The 20,647-nt window shown below is 38.5% G+C and overlaps 1 protein-coding gene across 1 annotated transcript in view; it reads right to left on the reverse strand.

The window, feature by feature from the left end:
• Positions 1-7,312: 7,312 nt before the first annotated feature.
• SLC25A27 (solute carrier family 25, member 27) overlaps positions 7,313-20,647 on the reverse strand; it is a 40,205-nt gene continuing 26,870 nt past the window's right edge. The window contains exons 7-9 of the mRNA XM_006881928.1: positions 15,295-15,387; positions 13,773-13,875; positions 7,313-7,384 (exon numbers count right to left, since the gene is read on the reverse strand). Of these exons, the coding sequence (XP_006881990.1) occupies positions 7,313-7,384; positions 13,773-13,875; positions 15,295-15,387 (268 nt within the window). The remainder of the gene's footprint in view (positions 7,385-13,772; positions 13,876-15,294; positions 15,388-20,647) is intronic.

Below are 20,647 nucleotides of genomic sequence, written 5' to 3' on the forward strand. Positions count from 1 at the left end.
CAATAAATTATGTTATATCTATTATCAAAAGTTGTAAATGAGGACAAGATCAGCAATTAATTACTGACCCATACTGAAGACAGAGGCAAAAGGAAAAGAAAAAATCTTAAGAACTCTTTAAAAAAAAGCCAAATTTCTCAATTCAACAAATAGCTTTCAAGTGGCTCCTATGTGACATCTGTAAAGGATATGAAGATATATTATACAGTTCTTCCTTTAGTGTGGGATAGTGATGTGTATACAAAGAACTATTTATTGTTATTGTTATGTGCCGTCGAGTCACTTGTGACTCATAGCGACCCTTTGTACAACAGCCCTAAATCCTGCTCTATCTTGTGCCAATTGCGCTGCCTCCAACACACCCATCCCAATTACCCCAGTCACTGAGTCATGAATGTCCCAGCAGAAGCAGCTAAGCTTACATCATTTCTATCGGAATAAGTAGAACAGTTGCAAGGTGTAGGGTGCAGGTGTGCAGTAAAAGGAAAGGTTTAACAAAAGATAGGCTAGAGTCCGATTGAGATGGTTTTAGGTAAAATATTAATGAGCTTTAATCTTTATATGTATGAAAGGACAAATTAAGATAAAGAGAATGGATGGTGTGCCAAGTATTTTGAGGGACGATGATTCTGCTACTGTGTGATGGATTTACAGGTGATACAGTTTAGTCAACAATATAATATAAAACAAGTTTATATTAAATTTTAACACGTGGACCAATTTGCCCTTATCTTAAAATATTTGGCATTAAATGAAACGCCCTAAAAACTTAGTAATCTGACTTTAAGATAATGGTCCTCTTTAAATACATCAAAATGATGATTTAGCATTCTCTCCTGCTTGTTTATAGCTGGGAGCCCTGGTGATAGAGCAGTTAAGGGCATGGTTGCTAATTGGAAGGTCAGCAGTTTGATCTACCCAGTAACTCCATGGAACAAAGGCCTACTCATCTTCTTCCTATAAAGACCGGTCTAAAAAATCCCTGTGGGCAGTTCTCTGTTACTTGGGGGACTGTGAGTTGAGATTGAATAATATCCCATCTCTTTCTATAGAAATGGCAATCCCAAGAAGTGAAGAAACTTGAGCCAAGGTATATTATTATTATTGGAAGCAGAGCCAAACATACTTAAAAAGGTTAGTATTTAGGAAGGATTCATTTCCAGATAGGTATTTGATTTGTATGTGCCATAAATATATCTATGTATAAACACATCACAGCAAACAGAGCAAAGTTAGGAAAACTCCTTAGCCATAACCAAATACCTTGAGGAAATGAGTCGCTGGCCCTGACGGCTCCCAAAAATCATCTCAGTGAAAATCAAGATAAACTGGCCTACGATAATCTGCAAAGGCAATGTTCTACATCCTACTTTGGTGACTAGTAACTGGGGTCCTAAAACCTTACAAAGGGCCAGATGGCAGTAACTATTATTCTGTCCTCATCCAGAACAAAGAGGAGAGAAGAAAATCAAACTCCAAAAGACTGATGGGCCTCTTCAACATCAGCCTCTAGAACTCCAATGTCAGAAGAACTAGGTGGTGCCTATTGGTCTTACAGAGACTGGTGAAACCCTTAAGACTATTGCCTTTAGATAAGCTTCAGGCCTAGAACTCTTCTTATTCTTGTGGTTCAGTTTTCAGCCTAACAGGTATATGAAGCATATGAGATGAACAGTAACACCAGATAGGAATGCACTCCTTAGAACACTCAACCGCCCTAGATCAAAGGGGCAGCATTTGCCCAGAGATAAAGCATATTGAGCAGGAAGGGATGGGAGGCAAGAATGAAGGGAAATGGTAAACATAGAGGAGGAAAGAGGAAGAAATAGATTGTAGTAACAGCAGTCAATCTCACAAAACAGTATGTGTCTGACTGTTAAATGGAAAACCAATTTGCTCTGTAAACTTCTACCCAAATCACAAAGAAAAGTTAAAACAAGCAATAGGGAATAAAGTTCAGCTTTCCCTTGGTGTTATCTGTCATTTAAAAATAATAATATGCATTTGTTTAGTAAATACTTTAATGAGTGTTAATTAAAAATAGTTCCAGTGTAGATAAGAGAATTACATCTTTTTAAAAAATAAAGTATTAAAATGAATCATTTTCTCTGTTAGCAATCCTGAGGGGATTTGTTTTTTAGAAGAGTGTTTGAAAATTTGAAGATGTCTGAACAAAAGTCATCCCATATTTAAGTCTTCTTGAATTTGTTTCCTTTTTTCCTTAAAGTAATATATTATACACTATTAAGGCTCTTAAGACAAAATTAGCTCACACATGTAGCTGTAATCAATTGTTAAATACCTAACAATGAAATAAAGCTATTATCAGAGTACAGAATCATAAAAACAGAAGGCATTGTCCTACACATTATTGTTATGTACCATCAAGTTAGAACCAACCCATAGTTGACCCTCCTGTAGGTTTTCACAGGCAGTAAATCACACAGGAGAAGATCGCCCTTCCTTCACCCATGGAGCAGCTGATGGATTTGAACCATGTACATTTGCATTGGTAATACAACTTCTTACTGTTAAGCCACCAGAGCCCAACTCATAGAGAACCTTCATCAGGTTCTCAACACTGTTAACCTTTATGAGAAGGAGATTACTCTCCTTCCCCCTCAAGGAGCAGCAGGTGGATTCAAATCAGTTAGCAGGCTGACAAGTCACAAATTACCCTACCAGGACTATATCAGAGGAGGTTAAGCCACTTAATCACTTGGCCAAAATGATGTAGCTGGTACTTTTTCAATAGGAACTGAACAAAGTCTATCTCCCTGGCTTCCACTAATACCAGTTTTCTGACTAAAAAGCAAAACAAAACTCAAAGTAAAATAACATCGGCGGCTGAAGAGCTATTAGGTACATTTAGCATTCCCATTTTATAGGTTGTTATGTGCCGTCAAATCGCCTGGAACTCATAGCAAACCTATGTATAATAGCTCTGAATCCTGCCCTATCCTGAGTCAATCTCATTGTGTCAGACATTTCTACCCTCCATTAGCCAAGTCACTGGGCCAATCCAATCTCATCCAGGGTCTTCCTCTCCTGCAATGTCCCTCCACCCTTCCAAGCATAATGCCCCTCTCCAAGGACTGGTCCTTCCTAGCAACATGCCCAAAGTATGTGAGACAGAGCCTCAAAATCGAAGCTTAAAATGGAGCATGGTCAGTCCCTGGAATAAGCTGTGGACACAAATGTTGGGCTTCAGGCCCACAGAAGCCAATACAGTCCTGAGTGGTTTTTCTTCTTCAGTTAGGATGCTGATTAGTTAAAACCAGAAACTATGGGTCACCACTTTATCAACAGTCAGCTTAAAGCCTTCTGTAAAAATGAAAAATATGTCACATCTGAAATCTGCATCCATGTTTCTATTATAATCTCTGACCCATAGCATCGATAGTTCCAGATTTGTATCACAGTGTAAGTCACCACACCATCAACAGCTCAGGTAAGAAAAACCTCAGCCAAAACTTTGAGCACTTCCCCTAAGTAGAGGAAAGAACCACCTTTGGCAAACAAATCTTTACTGGATATTATTTCCACTAAATGCACGGGTACAGTAATAGCACTTCACAATCAAGATTTAAATGTGTTTACAACCAAAGAGGCAAGTATTAAATGATGAGAATTTAAGAAAATAATGGGCTTCCTGGGTCTTTAATTACTCCATCATCAAAATGGTCCTTCTTAAATAGTGTAATATAAAAAGGAATACAAAAGGAATAATATATATTCCATTGAATCTACCAAAACAGAAAGTCTTTCTTGTTTAAATGGTCAAAAGGAACTTTTTTCATGATCTATCTGTTCCCAAATGAATAAATGATGCCTCTGAGCTGTGGTGTTGGGAGAAGAGCACTGAATATACCATGGATGGTCAAAAGAACAAACAGAAATGTCTGGAAAAGGGTGCAGCCAGAGTGCTCTTTGGAGGCAAGAATGATGAGGCTTCACCTCACATACTTTGGGCATGTTCCTTGAAGAGGAACAGGATGTCAGGATAGGATGGGGTTCATATCCGCTGTTCTTGGGTCGCTATGAATCACACTAGACTTGATGATACCTAACAACAACAATAACAATTGGTTTCCAAAATTACTGGTGGAACCATTTTAGTAAATGAACAATAACAAGTTTCACCTCTTAGTAACCACAGGGCAGAGCAGAACTGAGTGGCAGGCTTCCTGAGCAGAAATTCCCACCACAGCTGGTTACCAGGTCTCGTTCCCTGGGGAGCCACTTCTGGGTTTGAACCACTGACCTTTCAGTTAGCATTAATTATACTTAAACAAATTTTGACAGCACTGATGAAAAACCATTTCTCCTTAAAAAAATAATTAAGAAATGTTACCTGTTTACCTCTTTGTGCTAACTTGCTTGTATATATAAAGGGTAGAGAATTGTATGGAGGTAAAAGAGATGAGTGTGCATATTTTTGAGTAAGAAAAACAAGAGAATATGTGAAAGCAAAGTATAAAAACAACAAAAACCAAGTCACTGCTATCAGGCTATTTCCAGAAAAGGAGCCTATGTGTTAAATCTTGATACTATGCTGAAGAAAAGTAGAGAAGAATCACATACAATAGTACTATTATAAGAAATGAAGTTGAAGGGAACTCTGGTGATTTAGTGGCAAGAAGCTGCACTGCAATCCCAGAGATGCGGGGGTTCAAATCCACCAGATGCTCTGCTGGAGAAGGAGGGACAATCTCCTCCTGTACCAGTCAGATGCGATTTGATGGTACATGCACAAAAAGTAATAAAATTTAAAAAAATAAGTGAGGTTGAAATTATTAAGTCTATGAATGTGGAGACAAATTATGAACATTTTTATTCCTTTTAATTTACTCTGGGCTATTTTGGAGGAACAGGATGACTACAAGTTGGTAAAAAGAAACCAAAAGCACAAGATATGTTAAGGAATATGGTTTCACTAGAAAAGTCAGGAATATGCTGGGACATAAGGGACTTGCACCACTTATGGAAAGTCTTAATGTTCAAGCTCTAAAGCATGGCAAGATATTCGAATATTCATGTTTAAAGCGATTTCAATTCACTTAAAATACATGACATAAGAATTACCATAAAGAAAAATCTGGATTTTTTGAAACAATTGCTGTGCAATATAATAGATAGTGGTGAAGACAGAAAAAGACAACTACTTGGTGACCAACAATAACTGAAAACTATAATAATAAGAGTTAGGGAGTCTGTCTGGCTCTGCTACTGAATAATGTATTGCCTTCAGGACCTCTTGGGTTTTTAAGCTTCATTTTCCTAACATATTAAAGGAAAGGGCTAAACCAGATGATCTCAAAGAGTCATTTCAGGATAAAAATTCCGTAGTTATTCATGTTGATCAAGACACAGCACTTAAGCAGTATTTTCAATCCAAATACTTCCAAAGAATTAAGCTAGATACATTTTTTTCATGGTCCATTTAATATAATTATGTTAAACCAGTCTTTACTTACTTCTAAATCTTATAAAATATTTTTTAAAAAAATCACAAATCCCACAAAGTGTTTCTACTATAGATACTTGGGAATTGAAGCACATAATAATATATTTGAAATATATTTAATAACTTAATACAGACTGACAAATGCAATGGAAAAGTAGATTTTATGAGTGAAACGCCACATTCTGCAACAAGAACAAGCTGCTGTTTATTAGCATATCACATCGTGTTTTAAAATGGACCACCCTTGCCACCCATCCGCTAATGGCAGTGATTCTACAGTAGTGCAACCACGGAGCACTTGTAAACATTTGTTTGGTTCAGTATCAGCAATGGCCATCACAGCAAACACTTTGTTTAGTAACTGTGAGGTTTTCCTTCGATCTCAGTGCTTTTGAGTTTTTATGTTTCAACAATCACTACTCCTAGCCCACCGCTAAGCATCCATCTAGGAATGGCTACTGTCTGGGATTGGAGGAGCGAAATTTCCCTACGTTGGAAAAGAAGGGTCCGATTCAGTGATTGAAAACCTAACTGTATGCCGCAGATATTTTATTCTTACCATTTTTCAGCCTAGGAAGATTTGTTGAACTGGATATGATTGAGGCTCAATGTCATTTTCAGGTGCTTGTGAATTCTCTCTCTTGAAAACCCTTCTGTTCGGGAAGGGGTGGCTAGGTACAATGCACACCAGTGTTGGTTAACTTTATAGTCATTAATTAGCTCATTGTTGTCAAGTCAGAAGCAACTAAGAGTTGACTTTCTAGTGGTTTTTCAGAGGTTCTAAATCAAATAGGAGGTGATTGGACATCTTTCTCTTGTAGACTGGCTGGTACATTCAAATCTGAAGAGAGAGGTGGCTTTAGGATTAGCAGTGGATCTCCTTATGGCCTACACCACCAAGGTTTCCTTGACTTTATATTAGCCTTGCTTTCCAAATACCAGTAAGAGACTGATGATGAGAGAAGCTTTCATTATATAAAGGGCCTATACAAGATAATCTTAAATAATTTTTATACACCATGTATTTGAGAGCTAGTGACAAATCAAGTTATAAATAGGGTATATAACCAGGCGAATGCCCTTCTGCTTTTGTCAGGATTCAGTCCGTGACTCTCAGGGGAAGTTCTTAGACATGCACTTGAGTGCTGTTCAATCTCTCCATGGCATATGGGCGGAAATAGCTTCTTCGTTGACATTCAAACATCGTATCTTGGGGTTTGTTTTCCCCCCCTCCCCATCTTCCTGGCAAGAAAAAGATACATCAACTTCCTTCAACACTAGGGAAACTAAAAATGTGTATTCGTGGAGTTTTATTCATCTCCCTTTAAGTTACAACATATACACTTTTAATAACAGAAAAGGAAAATGTAAAATTTCAATTGTAAATACTGAGATAATAGGTGAAATATATTAAACACCGAGTCACAGAGTCTTCCACATCTCTAAATAGTATTGTCTGCTTCCGGTCTGAGATGCTGTCTCCCTCTGCGTTCTTCCTCTAAGCAGGCTCTTCAGCACATAATAGCATCTCAACAAAGGTCAGGCCTTCTTGCCAAAGGTGAAAATAGTCAGGACTGTATTCTTCTTTAGAAAATGCTATGCTGGGTCTCACTGGGTGGCTCTGTGAGATCTCACCAGATGACCATATCACGTCTGGACCAAACTAGTCGGCAAAGAGAACTTGGCTCTCCAGAGAAAAATCAAGTGCTGCCCCCTATAAATCACAGTCTTTGTGGTGTAAGGTGTCTTCCTAAAGAGGTAGAAATAATAGGGGGGGAGGGTTTGCAGAGGCCCACATTTCAATGAGATTGAATACTGTTATTACTGGTCTGCATCTTTAAGGACTTAAAATGGACTGACTCCACTCATCTCTCTGATTTTTTCATAAGTAAGCCAGAACACCATTGACCAAGGGGTCTGAAAGATTAACCAAAGAAGTTAGTGCATATTTCAAAGCAATTATAAATATTCTATATATGTATGTGTGCACACATATATACACACACACACTTGGAATAACACAGTCATTTTGAATCAACTCAGGCTGCAAACAAATAGTTTGATATTTCAACTTGGTACTTTATCATTTACAAAGCACATTCACATTGTAACTCTACTAAGATTTCCCTAAACAATCTACAATACAAAGGAAAGCTATTAGCATGTCTCTTTCACAGGTGAGGACAATGAGGATTGTGGGTCAAATGCCTAAGAGCATGTTGTGTTGTGTGCTAAGGCAAGAGATGGCTTTCATTCCACAGTTGTTTCTCTTTTTCCTGGCTCAAAGGCGAGACCTGAGGAACCATGGACAGACTAGACTGGGCTCCTCTGTATGTAGATGAAAGAGCATGACAATCACATTCTTGGGAACTTGAAACTGAGGATGATGGAAGATTGACTTATGGGAGTTAGGCCATAAAACCAATACCTTTTGTTACCACAGTATGAATATGAACATTCACAGTAAATAGAGAGTTTCCATGTTAGAAAAACCTTAACTTGAGTGAAGGTGTAACTATACATAAAGGAATGAGAAGGGAATGAAGCTAATATTTAACAGCACATGCAAACTGGTTGCCATTGAGTCAAAACCAACATGGTTAACTCTTCCGTAGATTTCTGAGGCTACAGATAGGAGGAGACTTCCCCTCTTTCTCCCCTGGAGCCACTGGTGGATGTGAACCACCAGAAAGGGACTACCTTTGTGTTAGTAGTGCAGCTTTCTATGGGTTGCACCACCAGAGCTCCCTTATTTAACAATTTAAAAAAATTATTTAGAAGCTAAAGAAAGAGAAGGAAATTGTGGAGTAATTTTTAAAAGTAACTAGTGGAGAAAGGATGCCTGAGATCAAATGCCAGTCTGATCCAATCCATAGATAATACTTAATATACACGAGACAGGAACTCTTTTTATACTTGAGCAGACAAATGAGCTTAAGCAGAATGTAAAATGCGTTTGGCTCGAGTTTGTGAAGCAGTATTTGCGTCACATGTGTTTCGAAACATTGAGTGTATCATACTGGCAGACTGAGAATATACTAAATAGTGGATGTAGGAGAACACATCTTGGTTAGCTAAATGTAGGAAGACATGAACGAAATAAGGAAATATGACACTGTGGAGATACTGTTTCCCTGTGGCAAGAAAAATTTAAAAACCCCAAGGTTAATAATTGCAGCCAGGTCAAGGAGATAGAGGTCTGGATTTGAGAATGAACTCAGCAGTCATTCCTAATTGCTTCAGTAATCAGACTTTTTCCTCCAGTGAATAGCATTACAGGAACCTATATACATTAAAATGAAATAAATCTGCATCAAGAATTGAGGAGTACAAGACTATATTACTTTACCGTATGGAAGGGGTTGAGATGGAGTTTAGCTGGGTTTTGAATAGGAGTTGAGTGATAGCGTACAGCCAACATAGGCAATATCTAAACAGGATAGACTGGGTGCTGGAGGATACGTCAGACACTTGTTCTCTTGGTGATTTCCTAACTGTTAGAGTGACCAGTGTAAATAATTCAACTGAATGTGAACTCCAGTTTTCACCTCTGGTCTGCCTGTTGCTATCAAAACTCAGACTCACTGCTGTTGAATCTCAAATCATAGCTGACCCTCTAGCAGATGTTCGGAGGCTGTAAATAGCCATGAGAGGAAACTGCTCATCTTTTTCCTGCAGAGCAGCTGGTAGATTCGACCTGCCTGCCTTTAGGTTGGCAGTGTAACACCTTACCCACGAGGCCACCAGAAATCCCTCCTGTTGCTGTAACTGCTAAGGAAAAGGTAGAATCCTTCCCCATGCCTGCCACTATGCTGCTGGATGCATACAGGTTGATGACTTAGAAATAAAACCACTAAGTTAGTGATAAATATTAACTTTATTCATAAATAACCTTTTCCTCTTGTGATTCTTTGTTTGGCAAACAACCTTCTGATAATAATTTTATTTCTACTCTAACTTTAATAGAGGAAGAAACTTGCTACATGGAGGACGTTAGTGTCCAAGTCACTTCACGAATGAGTTTTCCATGTGAGAGAACATGTTCTAGTTTGACCATTAGTTTTTGTGAGTTCAACTAAGCTGAGTCTCTATTTGCAAAACTGCCTGACTTGGAAGGGCTAGGTCAGATGTCCAAGTTCAAGGCACTGTGACCTATCAACAAGTCAGTGCCACTGTAGTAGCCTCTGGTGGTCAGCCAGCCTGTCTTTGGCAATACATCACCATGCCCTGTTTGTTTTCTTCTTAAATTTCTAGAAATACTTTCACGTCTATAAGCAGTTCAATATAATGTATGATTTTGGAGCATGGAGTTTAGATTTGAAGGGAATTGCATGCCAGTTCTCAAGTCTATTGCATCATGTTTTTGTTGTTGTTATGTGCCGTCGAGTCACTTGCGACTCATAGCGACCCTATGTACAACAGCCCTAAACTCTGCTCTGTGCTGTGCCAATCGCACTGTCTCTAACACACCCATGCTGATTACCCCAGTCACTGAATCAATCCACCTCATAGAGGGCCTTCCCCTCCCAGCTAGTTAACTCTTCAAGCCCTGGTTTTCTCATCTGAAAAAATGAGGATAACCTGACCTGTTTTATTAGTTTCTGGTAAGATCTTAAAAACTATAATTAATGTCAGAAAATGAGTTTCAAGTAGTGTTTGTCACCTACTAAGTTTTGTTACATTTATTGGGTTTGTTGAGGGTTTTTTTGTCATTTATACTTCCAAAATTTCATAGATAAAGACACTGGATTAGATAAAATAATCCTAGGATTAATTTTTACTTGGATCGTTTCCTTCCACTTAGTTTCTATTCCTTCCTGATTCAAAATTTATTTTCATCAGTGGCCTCAGTCCTTCTATGTATCTCCTGCACTGGACAGATCAAAATCCCATGGCTTTCTTTCCCTCCCTCACTTTCCACATAAGATTGGTTGTTAAAATCTGTGGTGCTCTGGTGGCCTAGTGGTAAGGAGTTACACTGTCAACTCAAAAGCATGCAGTTCAAATCCACCAGCTGGTCTGTGGGAGAAAGATGGGCAGGCAAGATCCTCCCAGACCTGCTGCAGGGTCTGCTATGAGTTGGTTCTAACTTGATGTTATAACAAGAACAACAGCAACAACAAAATCTGTGGAGTTAACCATGAACGGCCCTATGTTATTCTCTCTTTTCATTTCTACACATACCTACTGTCTACACCACTGCTTAGACTTCCTTCCTTTCTGGTGTCCTAGCTTCCAGTGTATCTTCTATTCTGCAGCCAACATAATCTTGCCCCTCTTCCTAAGAACCTTTATTCTTTGTACCCACTTAAACAGTTGCCTGCTGACTACAGAGCTACATCTATGCTACTGCCTTTGCCTACAAGATTCCATTCAGCCTGGTCTTTAACTGCTTCTCTAGCCTGATTTCCTGCCTCTTCTCCCTGAGAACCTGTTCTCTAGCCAAACTGACATTTCTGCAGTTCTCCACTGTATCAGGCTCACACAGGACCTGAGGCCTGTGTCCCCTGGTGCTTCATTTAGCAAATGCCCAATAATTCCTCAAAGCTCAGCTTTTTAGAAAATCACACCTTTTAGACATTTTCTCACTTCTTGTAGTTCTCACTCCATTTTGTTCATTTCACTAGCAGAACACTAATATTTTTGCTTGCTGCTACCTCAGTTCTGACTCCTGATGACCCCTCTATGCAACAGAGAGAAACACTTCCTTGTTCCACACCGTCTGCATCATTGTTCACATGACTGACAAAATGACAGACTGATGGTGGCATGCCTTATGAAAACATCCACAGGGACTGGGTTTGATTCCTTCATACCACTGTTTAATTTCTGAATTTATGGCAATGAATTTGGTGGTGTTGTCCTTTGGTTGTTGGGGGTTGTTTGGTTGGTTGGTTGTTTTTTTAAACCCAAGCTGGTCAAGTTATTCACACTTTCTAAGCTTTTGTTACGTCGTCTACGAAAGAAGGTAATAATTTCTTTCACAACTTATTGAGAGAAGTCTGTGAGTTAGGCATAAAAATATTTAGCACCAGGTTGACAAAGTGTTTGAGTAATAGTAGCTTTATTATTTCTGTTATTTTAACTATTTACATGTTTATCTGCTCTATCAGATATTGTGATTATGCCACAGAATAGTGCAAGGCTCCAGTCTGTTGTTCCTAGGGTTGCTAGGAGCCAGGGTCGACTCTATAGCTCCTAACTACATCATTTCCATCTCACTGTGAGCTTCTCTAATGCAAAGACTCTATCTTATTCCTAAATGGTAACAGCACTCATAATAGTGCCTAGTTCATAGAGGCCAAATAAAAATCTTCCTTTCTAATAAGAAATAGACATAGTTTAAGTAGTATAATTTAAAATCAAGACCACCAAAATAATGTTTCTCAAATACGGCACACATTTGTATCTGATATTTCCAAGTTCTTGGATTATTAAGTTCATATTCATAAACAGACATATACTGTCCATTGGTATTGTTACTTACTTTCATAAATTTAATATCTCTATGGAGAAAATGTAAAGATTTATACGATCTTTATTGTATTCTTTCTTAAGATCCAGATATATTAAGGTAGAGGTCCAGACATCTTTATTTGGATATCCTATGGAAATCCAAATCTTAACACAGATAAACTGAACTTGTCCTCTTTTACCCCTAAACCTTCTCCTTGTAAATTATCTCCATTGTAGTAAATGATATGACCATCAGTTACTGAGAGCCGGAGCCTGCGAGTAAAGCTCACTTCTATTTTTTCCCAGCCATTCTCTATACCCATCTGATCATTTACATTTCTTTCTCCATTCTACTTTCTACTTCTTTTTTAATGCATTTTCTTCTGGCTCCCACTCCCATATCCCAGCCCCATTATCTTTCAACTATTACTACTTCATCTCCTTTTCCAGACTACACAACAACCAGAATCAGCATCATCTTCCTTAAAACTGCCGATTCCATCGAGCCAGTGTACTGTGTAAAACTAAGCAGAGCTTTTCCTCACTCTTGCGGTTTACTCTGTCTTCCCTGATCTGCTCTCTGTTTCAGGCTGTGCCTCTCTGCCCACCAGGGTTTATGCCTCAGCCTCCTGGGCTTGCTTTGGCTCCTTGAGCTCCTGTAAGTTTGGTTGGTTTGTCTGCCTTATTCACTCATCTCAAATATTTCTATCTTTCTTACCTGAGCAAGTCTTACACGTTCTTCAAATCTCAGTTCAAAAGTCTATTCTTCAGAGAGGATTTCTCAATTTCCCAGCCTACACTGTATTTAATCCAGTTGCCATTGCATTGATCTCCCCTTAATGACTCCACTGTTCTATGTGTTTCCATAGCATCGTGTTTCTAATTCAGTGTTTATACTCAAGCTAACCTATAATAAACTATAATAAACTCCACCACTTGGGCAGGCACTGAAACAAACTTGTTGATCCTGACGAATTTGTTCACCTCAAAGCTATACCTTTAAGGGAGCTCTGGTAGCCTACTGGCAAGAAGCTGCACTGCAATCCCAGAGGTACACAGTTCGACTCTATCAGATGCTCTGCTGGAGAAAGAGGGGCAATCTCCTCCTTTACCAGTCACACCCAATTTGACGGTGCACACATAAAAAATAATAAAATTTATAAAATTGTTTTAAAAAGCTATACCTTTATAGCACAGGACTTTGTGCAGAGTTGATGTTCAATTAAATTTTAACAAAAATTAATATTTTGTTAATTTTCATTGTTTTAATTTTTAAACCTTAACTCTTCAATTTTTAAAAAAGTATTTCCTATTACCTTGTTTTAATATTACCTAGGTCACTTCATCTTTGCATATTTTCTAAATCTATTTAATTCTATATCTTAGTTTCCTTACTAAGCAGAATTCTACAGTAGTAAGGATTAGTGAGTGGTTTAACATTTGTCATCAAAGTAACAAATTATGTTTTAAAACATTAAAGTTCTCCTAGGAATAGTTTCTAGTGTAAAATCCATATACCTTTTCCAAACTACTAGGTTTTGGCTAACTAGACTACTAAAGGCTTTTAAATAATAATATTAATAATAGAAATAAAATCTATTCAATGTGTTTATAAAAAGATAATGTCAACCTATTAATTTCTAGATGTAATTAGTTTGCATAAAAGGTATTATGCTCCTAGGGAGAGGTAGAAGAAAACCAAGAGTGAGATTTATAAACAAAAGGACCATGAGTCAGTGTCTCACCAGGCTAAAAACCAGAAGGAAAAGAAGATATTTCTAAATTTAAAATTATACAAATACACAGACAGAAAAGACAAATAAAAAGAAGGGAAAACCCCTAACTTTACCATTCGCAGCCACGATGGTAAAAAGCCTTTATACAGACTCATGAATCCTTCACCTTGAACCGCCTGAATCAAGCAATCAGTTGACGATTTATACAAAAGGCCCCTAAAAGAAAAACAAACAATCTCGTTAAATTCCTCTTTTGTAAAATGGCAGTTAAACAAAATATATTTAATTAATTACATTACATAAAAATTGCATACTAACAGAAAATCATATAATTTTCAGTATAAATTTAATGATTCCTGCCAATTTAGAACAAGTAGTATTTGTGGTTCAAAAATGGTTTTAATATAATAATTGATACACGTTGCATTTAATTCATGTACACTTTGTTTTATGGTCTATCATATAATTATTCATATGCATTGTATTTTATATAATTCATTGCTATTGATCTATGCCTGTTATTATCCTGTCTTTTCAAGTCCCCACTGAATCTTTCCTATTCCTTCACTGCCTCCATTCACCTGCTAACCTCTGCTATCCTAGTGATTAAAACTCTCCCCCATTTTTAACCCCCTTCACCTCTCTTCCCCTTTTGGACTTTCATATACCTCTTACGAGTTATTCTTCTGTGTTTACAATAATAGTCTTAGGCAGTATTTGTCCTTATGAGACTGAGTTAGTTCACTCAGCGTAATGCTCTCTGGACTTTCCCATGTTATATATTATTTTATGAAATAGTATTCCTTAGTGCTGCATAATACTTCATGTGTGAATGTATCACAAGTTCTCAATCCATTCGTTTGTTGATGGGTATTTTGGCTGTTTCCATTTTCTTGCTACTGTGAATAACACTGCTATGAACATAAGTCTACATATCTCCATTTGTGTCTCAGTTCTAATTTCTTTGAGGTACATTCCGAGCAGTGGAATGTTGTTGTGTATAGCCGAGTCGAAACCAACCTATAGCTGTTCCGCTAGTGGGTTTTCAGAGGCAGTTAATTGCACAGGAGATTGCCCATGATTCTCCTGTGGAGCAGCTGATGGGTTTGAACTATGTGCCCTTGGGATTGCAGTGCAGCTTCTTATCACTAGGTCACCAGAGCAGTGGAATAGCTGGGTCATATAGTGCACTCTTTTTTGAGGTTAAAGATATTCTCAAGGCTGACTCTTCTCATCTATTAATTTCTTGGATGTCAAAGCACCTTATCTCTTCCAGAAAGAATGTACTATTTAATATCAAATCAGATTCTCTCTGTTCCTTATAAAGTCTAAGCTTCTAATGAAAGTACTCTGTAAATTCTCACCAGAGTACTTACTCTTTGAAAAATTCTTTGTAAATAATAAAGTCACAATCAGTACCTTATATGTAAATGATGCCTATAAGTTAGCTCACTTCCTCAAATATACAGTACATCTTCAAAACACAAACAGCATGTAATTATATAATTACAATTTCCTGGTTGAACATAAAACACACAAACATATTTCTATCAAGTTTAAACACAAATAAACATCTTGCAGAGCAACATTATCACTGATGTTCAAACACAAGGATACCGAAGATCTTCTTTTTACCTTCCTTGTTTATCTCTTGGCTGATTCATTATTCGACTTTTGATGACATCAGCCGGTGTTCCCAGGATAGAAGCTACCAGTCCGGAACATAAACTATAGACACAAAGGAGTGAAACTGAAGGGTAACGTGGAGAATTTTATATTTAGAAGGAATAGAATATCACATATAGTGGTTTCAAGACTCTCTGTAATAATGCTTTTTGCCTTAGAATACTAAATTAATTCCTTCGAGAGTGATACCAAATAAACACCAAGAGAGTGTCGGACAACAAACAGGACGTGAGCACTTGCTGGTGCCAAGTGCTCTTGTAGCCAGACAGTAAGACGGACAAAGCCCTGCTTCCAAGGAGCCAATCCTCTAGAGGTAAACCAAAGACGGAATGAGAGTTTTATGTATTAATAAGTGCTATGAAGAAAATAAAACTGGGTGATGTGACAGACACTAGGTAACAGGAGCTTAGGAAAAATCTCTTGGCATGAGAATAGAACAGAAATCTCAATAGTGAAAGGAAGCATCCACTTGAAGACCTGGAGGAAAAGAATTGTAAATGGAAAGAATGCTGTTGTTTATGTACTGTGGATTTGGAACTGACTCACAGCAGATTCTCTAGCACGTGTTCAGAGGCAGTTGAATCTCCTGAAAGGAGATCACCCACCTTTCGCCTGCGAACAAGCTGGTAGATTTGAACTGTCAAGTGGGAGGAATAGGCCATGCAGCGTCTCAAGCCAGGGCATCTCTTGGTGTGTCTCAGAGATCAGAAGCAGCCAGCATGGCTGCAGCATCAGAAATAAAGGGGAGTCCAGGCAGAGGAGAGACTGCAGAAGCAGTCAGGGATCAGAGGACGAGGCCTATTTAAAGAGTTTCACCTTATTTTAGATCTAAAATAGAGTATTTTTAAATAGGAGAGTCACAAAATTTGGTTCTGACCCATAGTGATGTTCCATCAGGTTTGCGAGGCTGCAAATTATGACGGGAAAGTGCCTGTCTTTCTCCAAGAAGCCACTGGTGGATTTGAACTGCTTGAGACACAGCTTTTGGGTCAACAGAGTCACTCCCTATGGACTAGACGACTAGTGGACTGTTGTTGTTGTTGTTAAGTGCCATCAAGTCGTAGACGACTCATAGTGACCCTATGAACGAAAGACCTGAACACTTGTATAACTTTCATTGTTTCTCCAAGCTCATAGGGTTTCTGTAGGCAAGCTATTTGGAAGTGGATGCCACTCCTGCTTCCAAGCTTGATTTAATTGGGGAGCTCCACCAAACACTGTCCACCATGGGTGACCATTATTGCATTTGCTGCATCAGTGTCACAGTGTTCAGCTTCACAGCAACGACGAGTAACCTCTGTACAGCAATGCACAGACCAGTGCTATACCCCTTAGAAGAATGTTTGACCAAAAACAATTAAAACCAGGCCTGTGGGCTGCAGATTAAAATCACCCACCTTTGGCTTGGTAGTTGTTGTTATTGTTATGTGTCATCGAGTCACCTGAGACTCATTGAGACCCTGTGTACAACAACTCTGAACTTTGACCTATTCCGAGCCAGTCTCACTGACACTGACACACTTACCCTCATTACCCAAGTTACTGTGTCAATCCATCACATCCAAGGTCATAATTTGGTTAATTTTTTTTTTTTAAATTTTGGCCACTCTTTTAAAGTCTCATTTCACTAAGCTATTCCATTTGAATATAATATCCTCGCATGTTTCTCTGCACCTTACACAACAATACTTAAACAATCTTTCTAAAATCCAATGCATGTACTTTTACTACTTAAAACTACCAAAAACTAATTTCCTACTGTCAGAGTAAGCTCCTGCTTCTGGCTCGGCCATATGGAGCCCTTAAAGTCTCATCTCGCTATGTTCATTTTGTTCTAACAATATTACTAAAAGTATTGTTGCCATGTGTCATCGATTAACACCAACTCATAGCTGGCTCTCTAATAGGTTTTCAGAGACTGTAAACAGTGCAAGAGGAGACTGTCTATCTTTCTCCTGCCTAGCAGCTGGTGGATTCGAACCACAAGCCTTTGTGTTGGTAGCGCAGCTCCTTACCCTCTAGGCCACCAGAGTTGCCTATAACCAAGGATAGTTCTCTCTATCTATAAAACCTTCATCCCTTTAGTTCTTCCCTCTGGATTGCCTGACAACTACATCCACGTGGCACATTTTTGTTCTTCTTCAGTTTATGTTCAAGGATAAGGTTTGAAGAATTTCTGCTTATTCCTTCTTTCCTCACCCAAGAAAGTTAAACACTCTTTCCTCAAAAGGGCTTTCTTGTTAATTTAAAAAAAAAACAAAACCAAACAAAAAACACACAACTAAACAAACAAAAATCAGACAAAATAAATGTAGTCAACTCATTGGGGAGTAAATCAAGGGAGAAGCTATAATGAATGACTGGAGAGTTAAGAAACAACTCAGAGTTTATTATCTATGCAGACATGACACAAGAGTGGCAATATAGGAAAATGGTAATAATTCAATAAGCTGAAAACTCATCAAGTATTTTAAACTTTTTCGGGGGGGGAGCTACTTCTGTTGGAGAGTTACAAGGTTCATTATTTCAGTAATAGTGTTGGAATCTGCTAATGAGATATCTTATTATTTTCCAAAACAGATATACCTGACAGAGCAGTGTACTCTGGCAAAAGTCAGACCTGCAGAAAAATGCATGGATCTTACGTTAGAAGTATAGTATTTTAAATACCACCTGGGTAGAAAAGACAATGAAAAAGAATCACAAATAGCCTCACTGTGGGGATAGAGGACAGACTTGAATATTTTACTTCCAGCAAGGACTATAATATGGGAACAGAGACTAGTTTGTAAATAGGAAATGTCATTCATAATAACTTAAGTAGAAATTGAGGAAGTATCACAGACAGAAGGAGCAGCATGAACAAAGAACAATGGACAAGAAAAGGTAAAGGCAGATAAAGATATAAAAAATAGGCTTATAAAGTTAGTGGTAGGAGCTATTGTTGTTAGGTGTCATTGTTAAGTGCCATTGAGTCACGTATGACTCACAGTGACCCTATGAACAACAGATCTGAACTCTGTCCTGTTCCACACCATATTAAAAATCTGCAGTTTTCCTTGCAAATTAGGAAGCAGAACTATGGGCTACAGGGCATATGTTGCAGCTTGAGAACAAACCTGGTGAGGTTTTGCAATGAAAGAGACTGGTGAACAAAGGCTCAAAGAACTACCCAAACAGCCTTCAAGATAATAATATTAACACACTCTTTTCCTTGAATAATTATCATAGGAAGTTGTAGAATTTGGAAATGAAATCAGAAGCTAAATGAGATCACCTTAATGTTAAGAACACTGGCCATTTACAGAGTTGCTGCTGTTGTTGTTATGTACCATCGAGTTGCCTGTGACTCATAGCTACCCTGCTTTATCCTGGGCCAATGTCTCCAATACACTTGTACCATTACCAAAGTCACTGTGTCAATCCATCTTATCCAGGGTCTCCCTCTCCTGTGCTAACTCTCCTACCCTCTAAGTGCAGTGTGCTTCTCCAAGGACTGGTTACTTATGACAACATGTTCAAAGTATGTGAGACAGAGTTTCAAAATATTTGCCTCCAAGGAGCAGCCTGGTATCAGTTTCTCCAGGATAGATCTGTTTGTTCTCTTGACAGACTGTGATATATTCAATACTCTTCTCCAGCACCAAAACTCAAAAGCATTGATTGTTTTTCTTTCATCCTTAGTCACTGCCCAGCTCTCTGATGCACAGCAAATAGATTAGGTATATCTTAGTCTCTAGAATGACAATGTTGCTCTTCAACACTCTAGAGAGGTCCCTGACAGCAGACTTTCCCAGTGCAACTGCTGGTGCCAAGAGTGTTGATTGTGGATTGGGGCAAGCTGAAATTGTTAACAATCTTAATCTCTTTTCTATCTATCATGATGTTGCCAATTGGTCCGGTGGTGAGAATCTTTGTTTTCTTGATATTGATATGCAATCCGTATTGAAGACAACAACCTTCTACAGCCAATGCTCAGGTCTTCCTCTGTTTTAGCAATCAAGGTTGTGTCACCTGCATATCGCTATATAATCTATAAAGAGACTTAATCTAATAAGAACTTGAAATTGTGTTGCAGATTACATCTAGATACTACAGTCCCTTCCTGGAATGCCCTCTTTCCCGGCTCTATCAAGAACTAAAGCTTTTTTTCAAAATCATTATTACAGTCTGCCTTCTTCATGATGTCTTTCCTAGTGTTTCTCTTCTCTCCTTTATTAGAAGCCTTTAATAATTAGGCACTCTCTTCAGTATTTATTGCACTTGTTGCAGAAGACCAAGGAATGCAGCCTTCAGTATAGACTGCATTTCAATGTCCAGAAAACAAAGATTCTTGGCGAGCTCTGGTGGCCTAGTGGCAGGAAACTGCACTGCAATCCCAGGGGTGCGTGGTTCAAATCCACCAGATGCTCTGCTGAAGAAGGAGGAACAATCGCCTCCTGTACCAGTCAGATCCAATTTGACGGTACACACATTAAAAAAAAACAACACACACACACAAAAACCAAAGATTGTTACCACTGGACCTATAAACAACATCATGATGGATGGAGAAGAGATTGAAACTGTCAACAACTTCATCTTACTTGGATCTACAATTAACACCCTTGGTACCAGCAGTCAGGTAATCAGGAGACACATTGAACTGGGAATATCAGCAGGTAGGTACTGCTCCTAATTATTGAGGTGTAATGATGTCAGTTTGAGGACTATGGTGTGTCTGATTCAGGCCCTGGTCTTCCTGATCACTTACTATGCATCTGAAAGCTGGACAATGAATAAGGATGACAAAACAAGAATTGACGCCTTTGAGCTCTGGTGTTGGAGAAGAGCACTGGACATCCCATGGACGGCCAAGAGAATGAAATAGATATGTCTCTGAGAGAGTGCACCAGAGTGCTCTTTGGAGGCAAGAATAAGGCTTTGCCTCACACACTTTGGGTATGTTGCTAGGAGGGGCTATTCCTTGGAAAAGGACATGATGATGAGAAGCATGGAGAGTCAGCAAAGGAGAGGAAGACCCTCAACCAGGTGGACTGACATGGTAGTGACTGACACAATAGGCTCTAGAGTGTCAGGAAGTATGAAGACGGCATAGGATAGGACAGGGTTTATATCTGTTAGTCAGAGGGTCCATATGAGTCATACTCCACTTGACAGAACCTAACAACATTTTTGTAATTCTCTTGTTTTTACTATTGGTAAGATCTCTAGGCAGGAGTTGATTTTACTCCTTTTGTATCAACTGCAGGACCTTGGATGTTGTTGTTATTGTTATTGTTATGTGCCATCGAGTCACCTG

The sequence above is a fragment of the Elephantulus edwardii genome, unplaced genomic scaffold (assembly GCF_000299155.1).
Source record: "Elephantulus edwardii isolate Elephantulus edwardi_28Jun2011 unplaced genomic scaffold, EleEdw1.0 scaffold00017, whole genome shotgun sequence".
Lineage (NCBI taxonomy): Eukaryota > Metazoa > Chordata > Mammalia > Macroscelidea > Macroscelididae > Elephantulus > Elephantulus edwardii.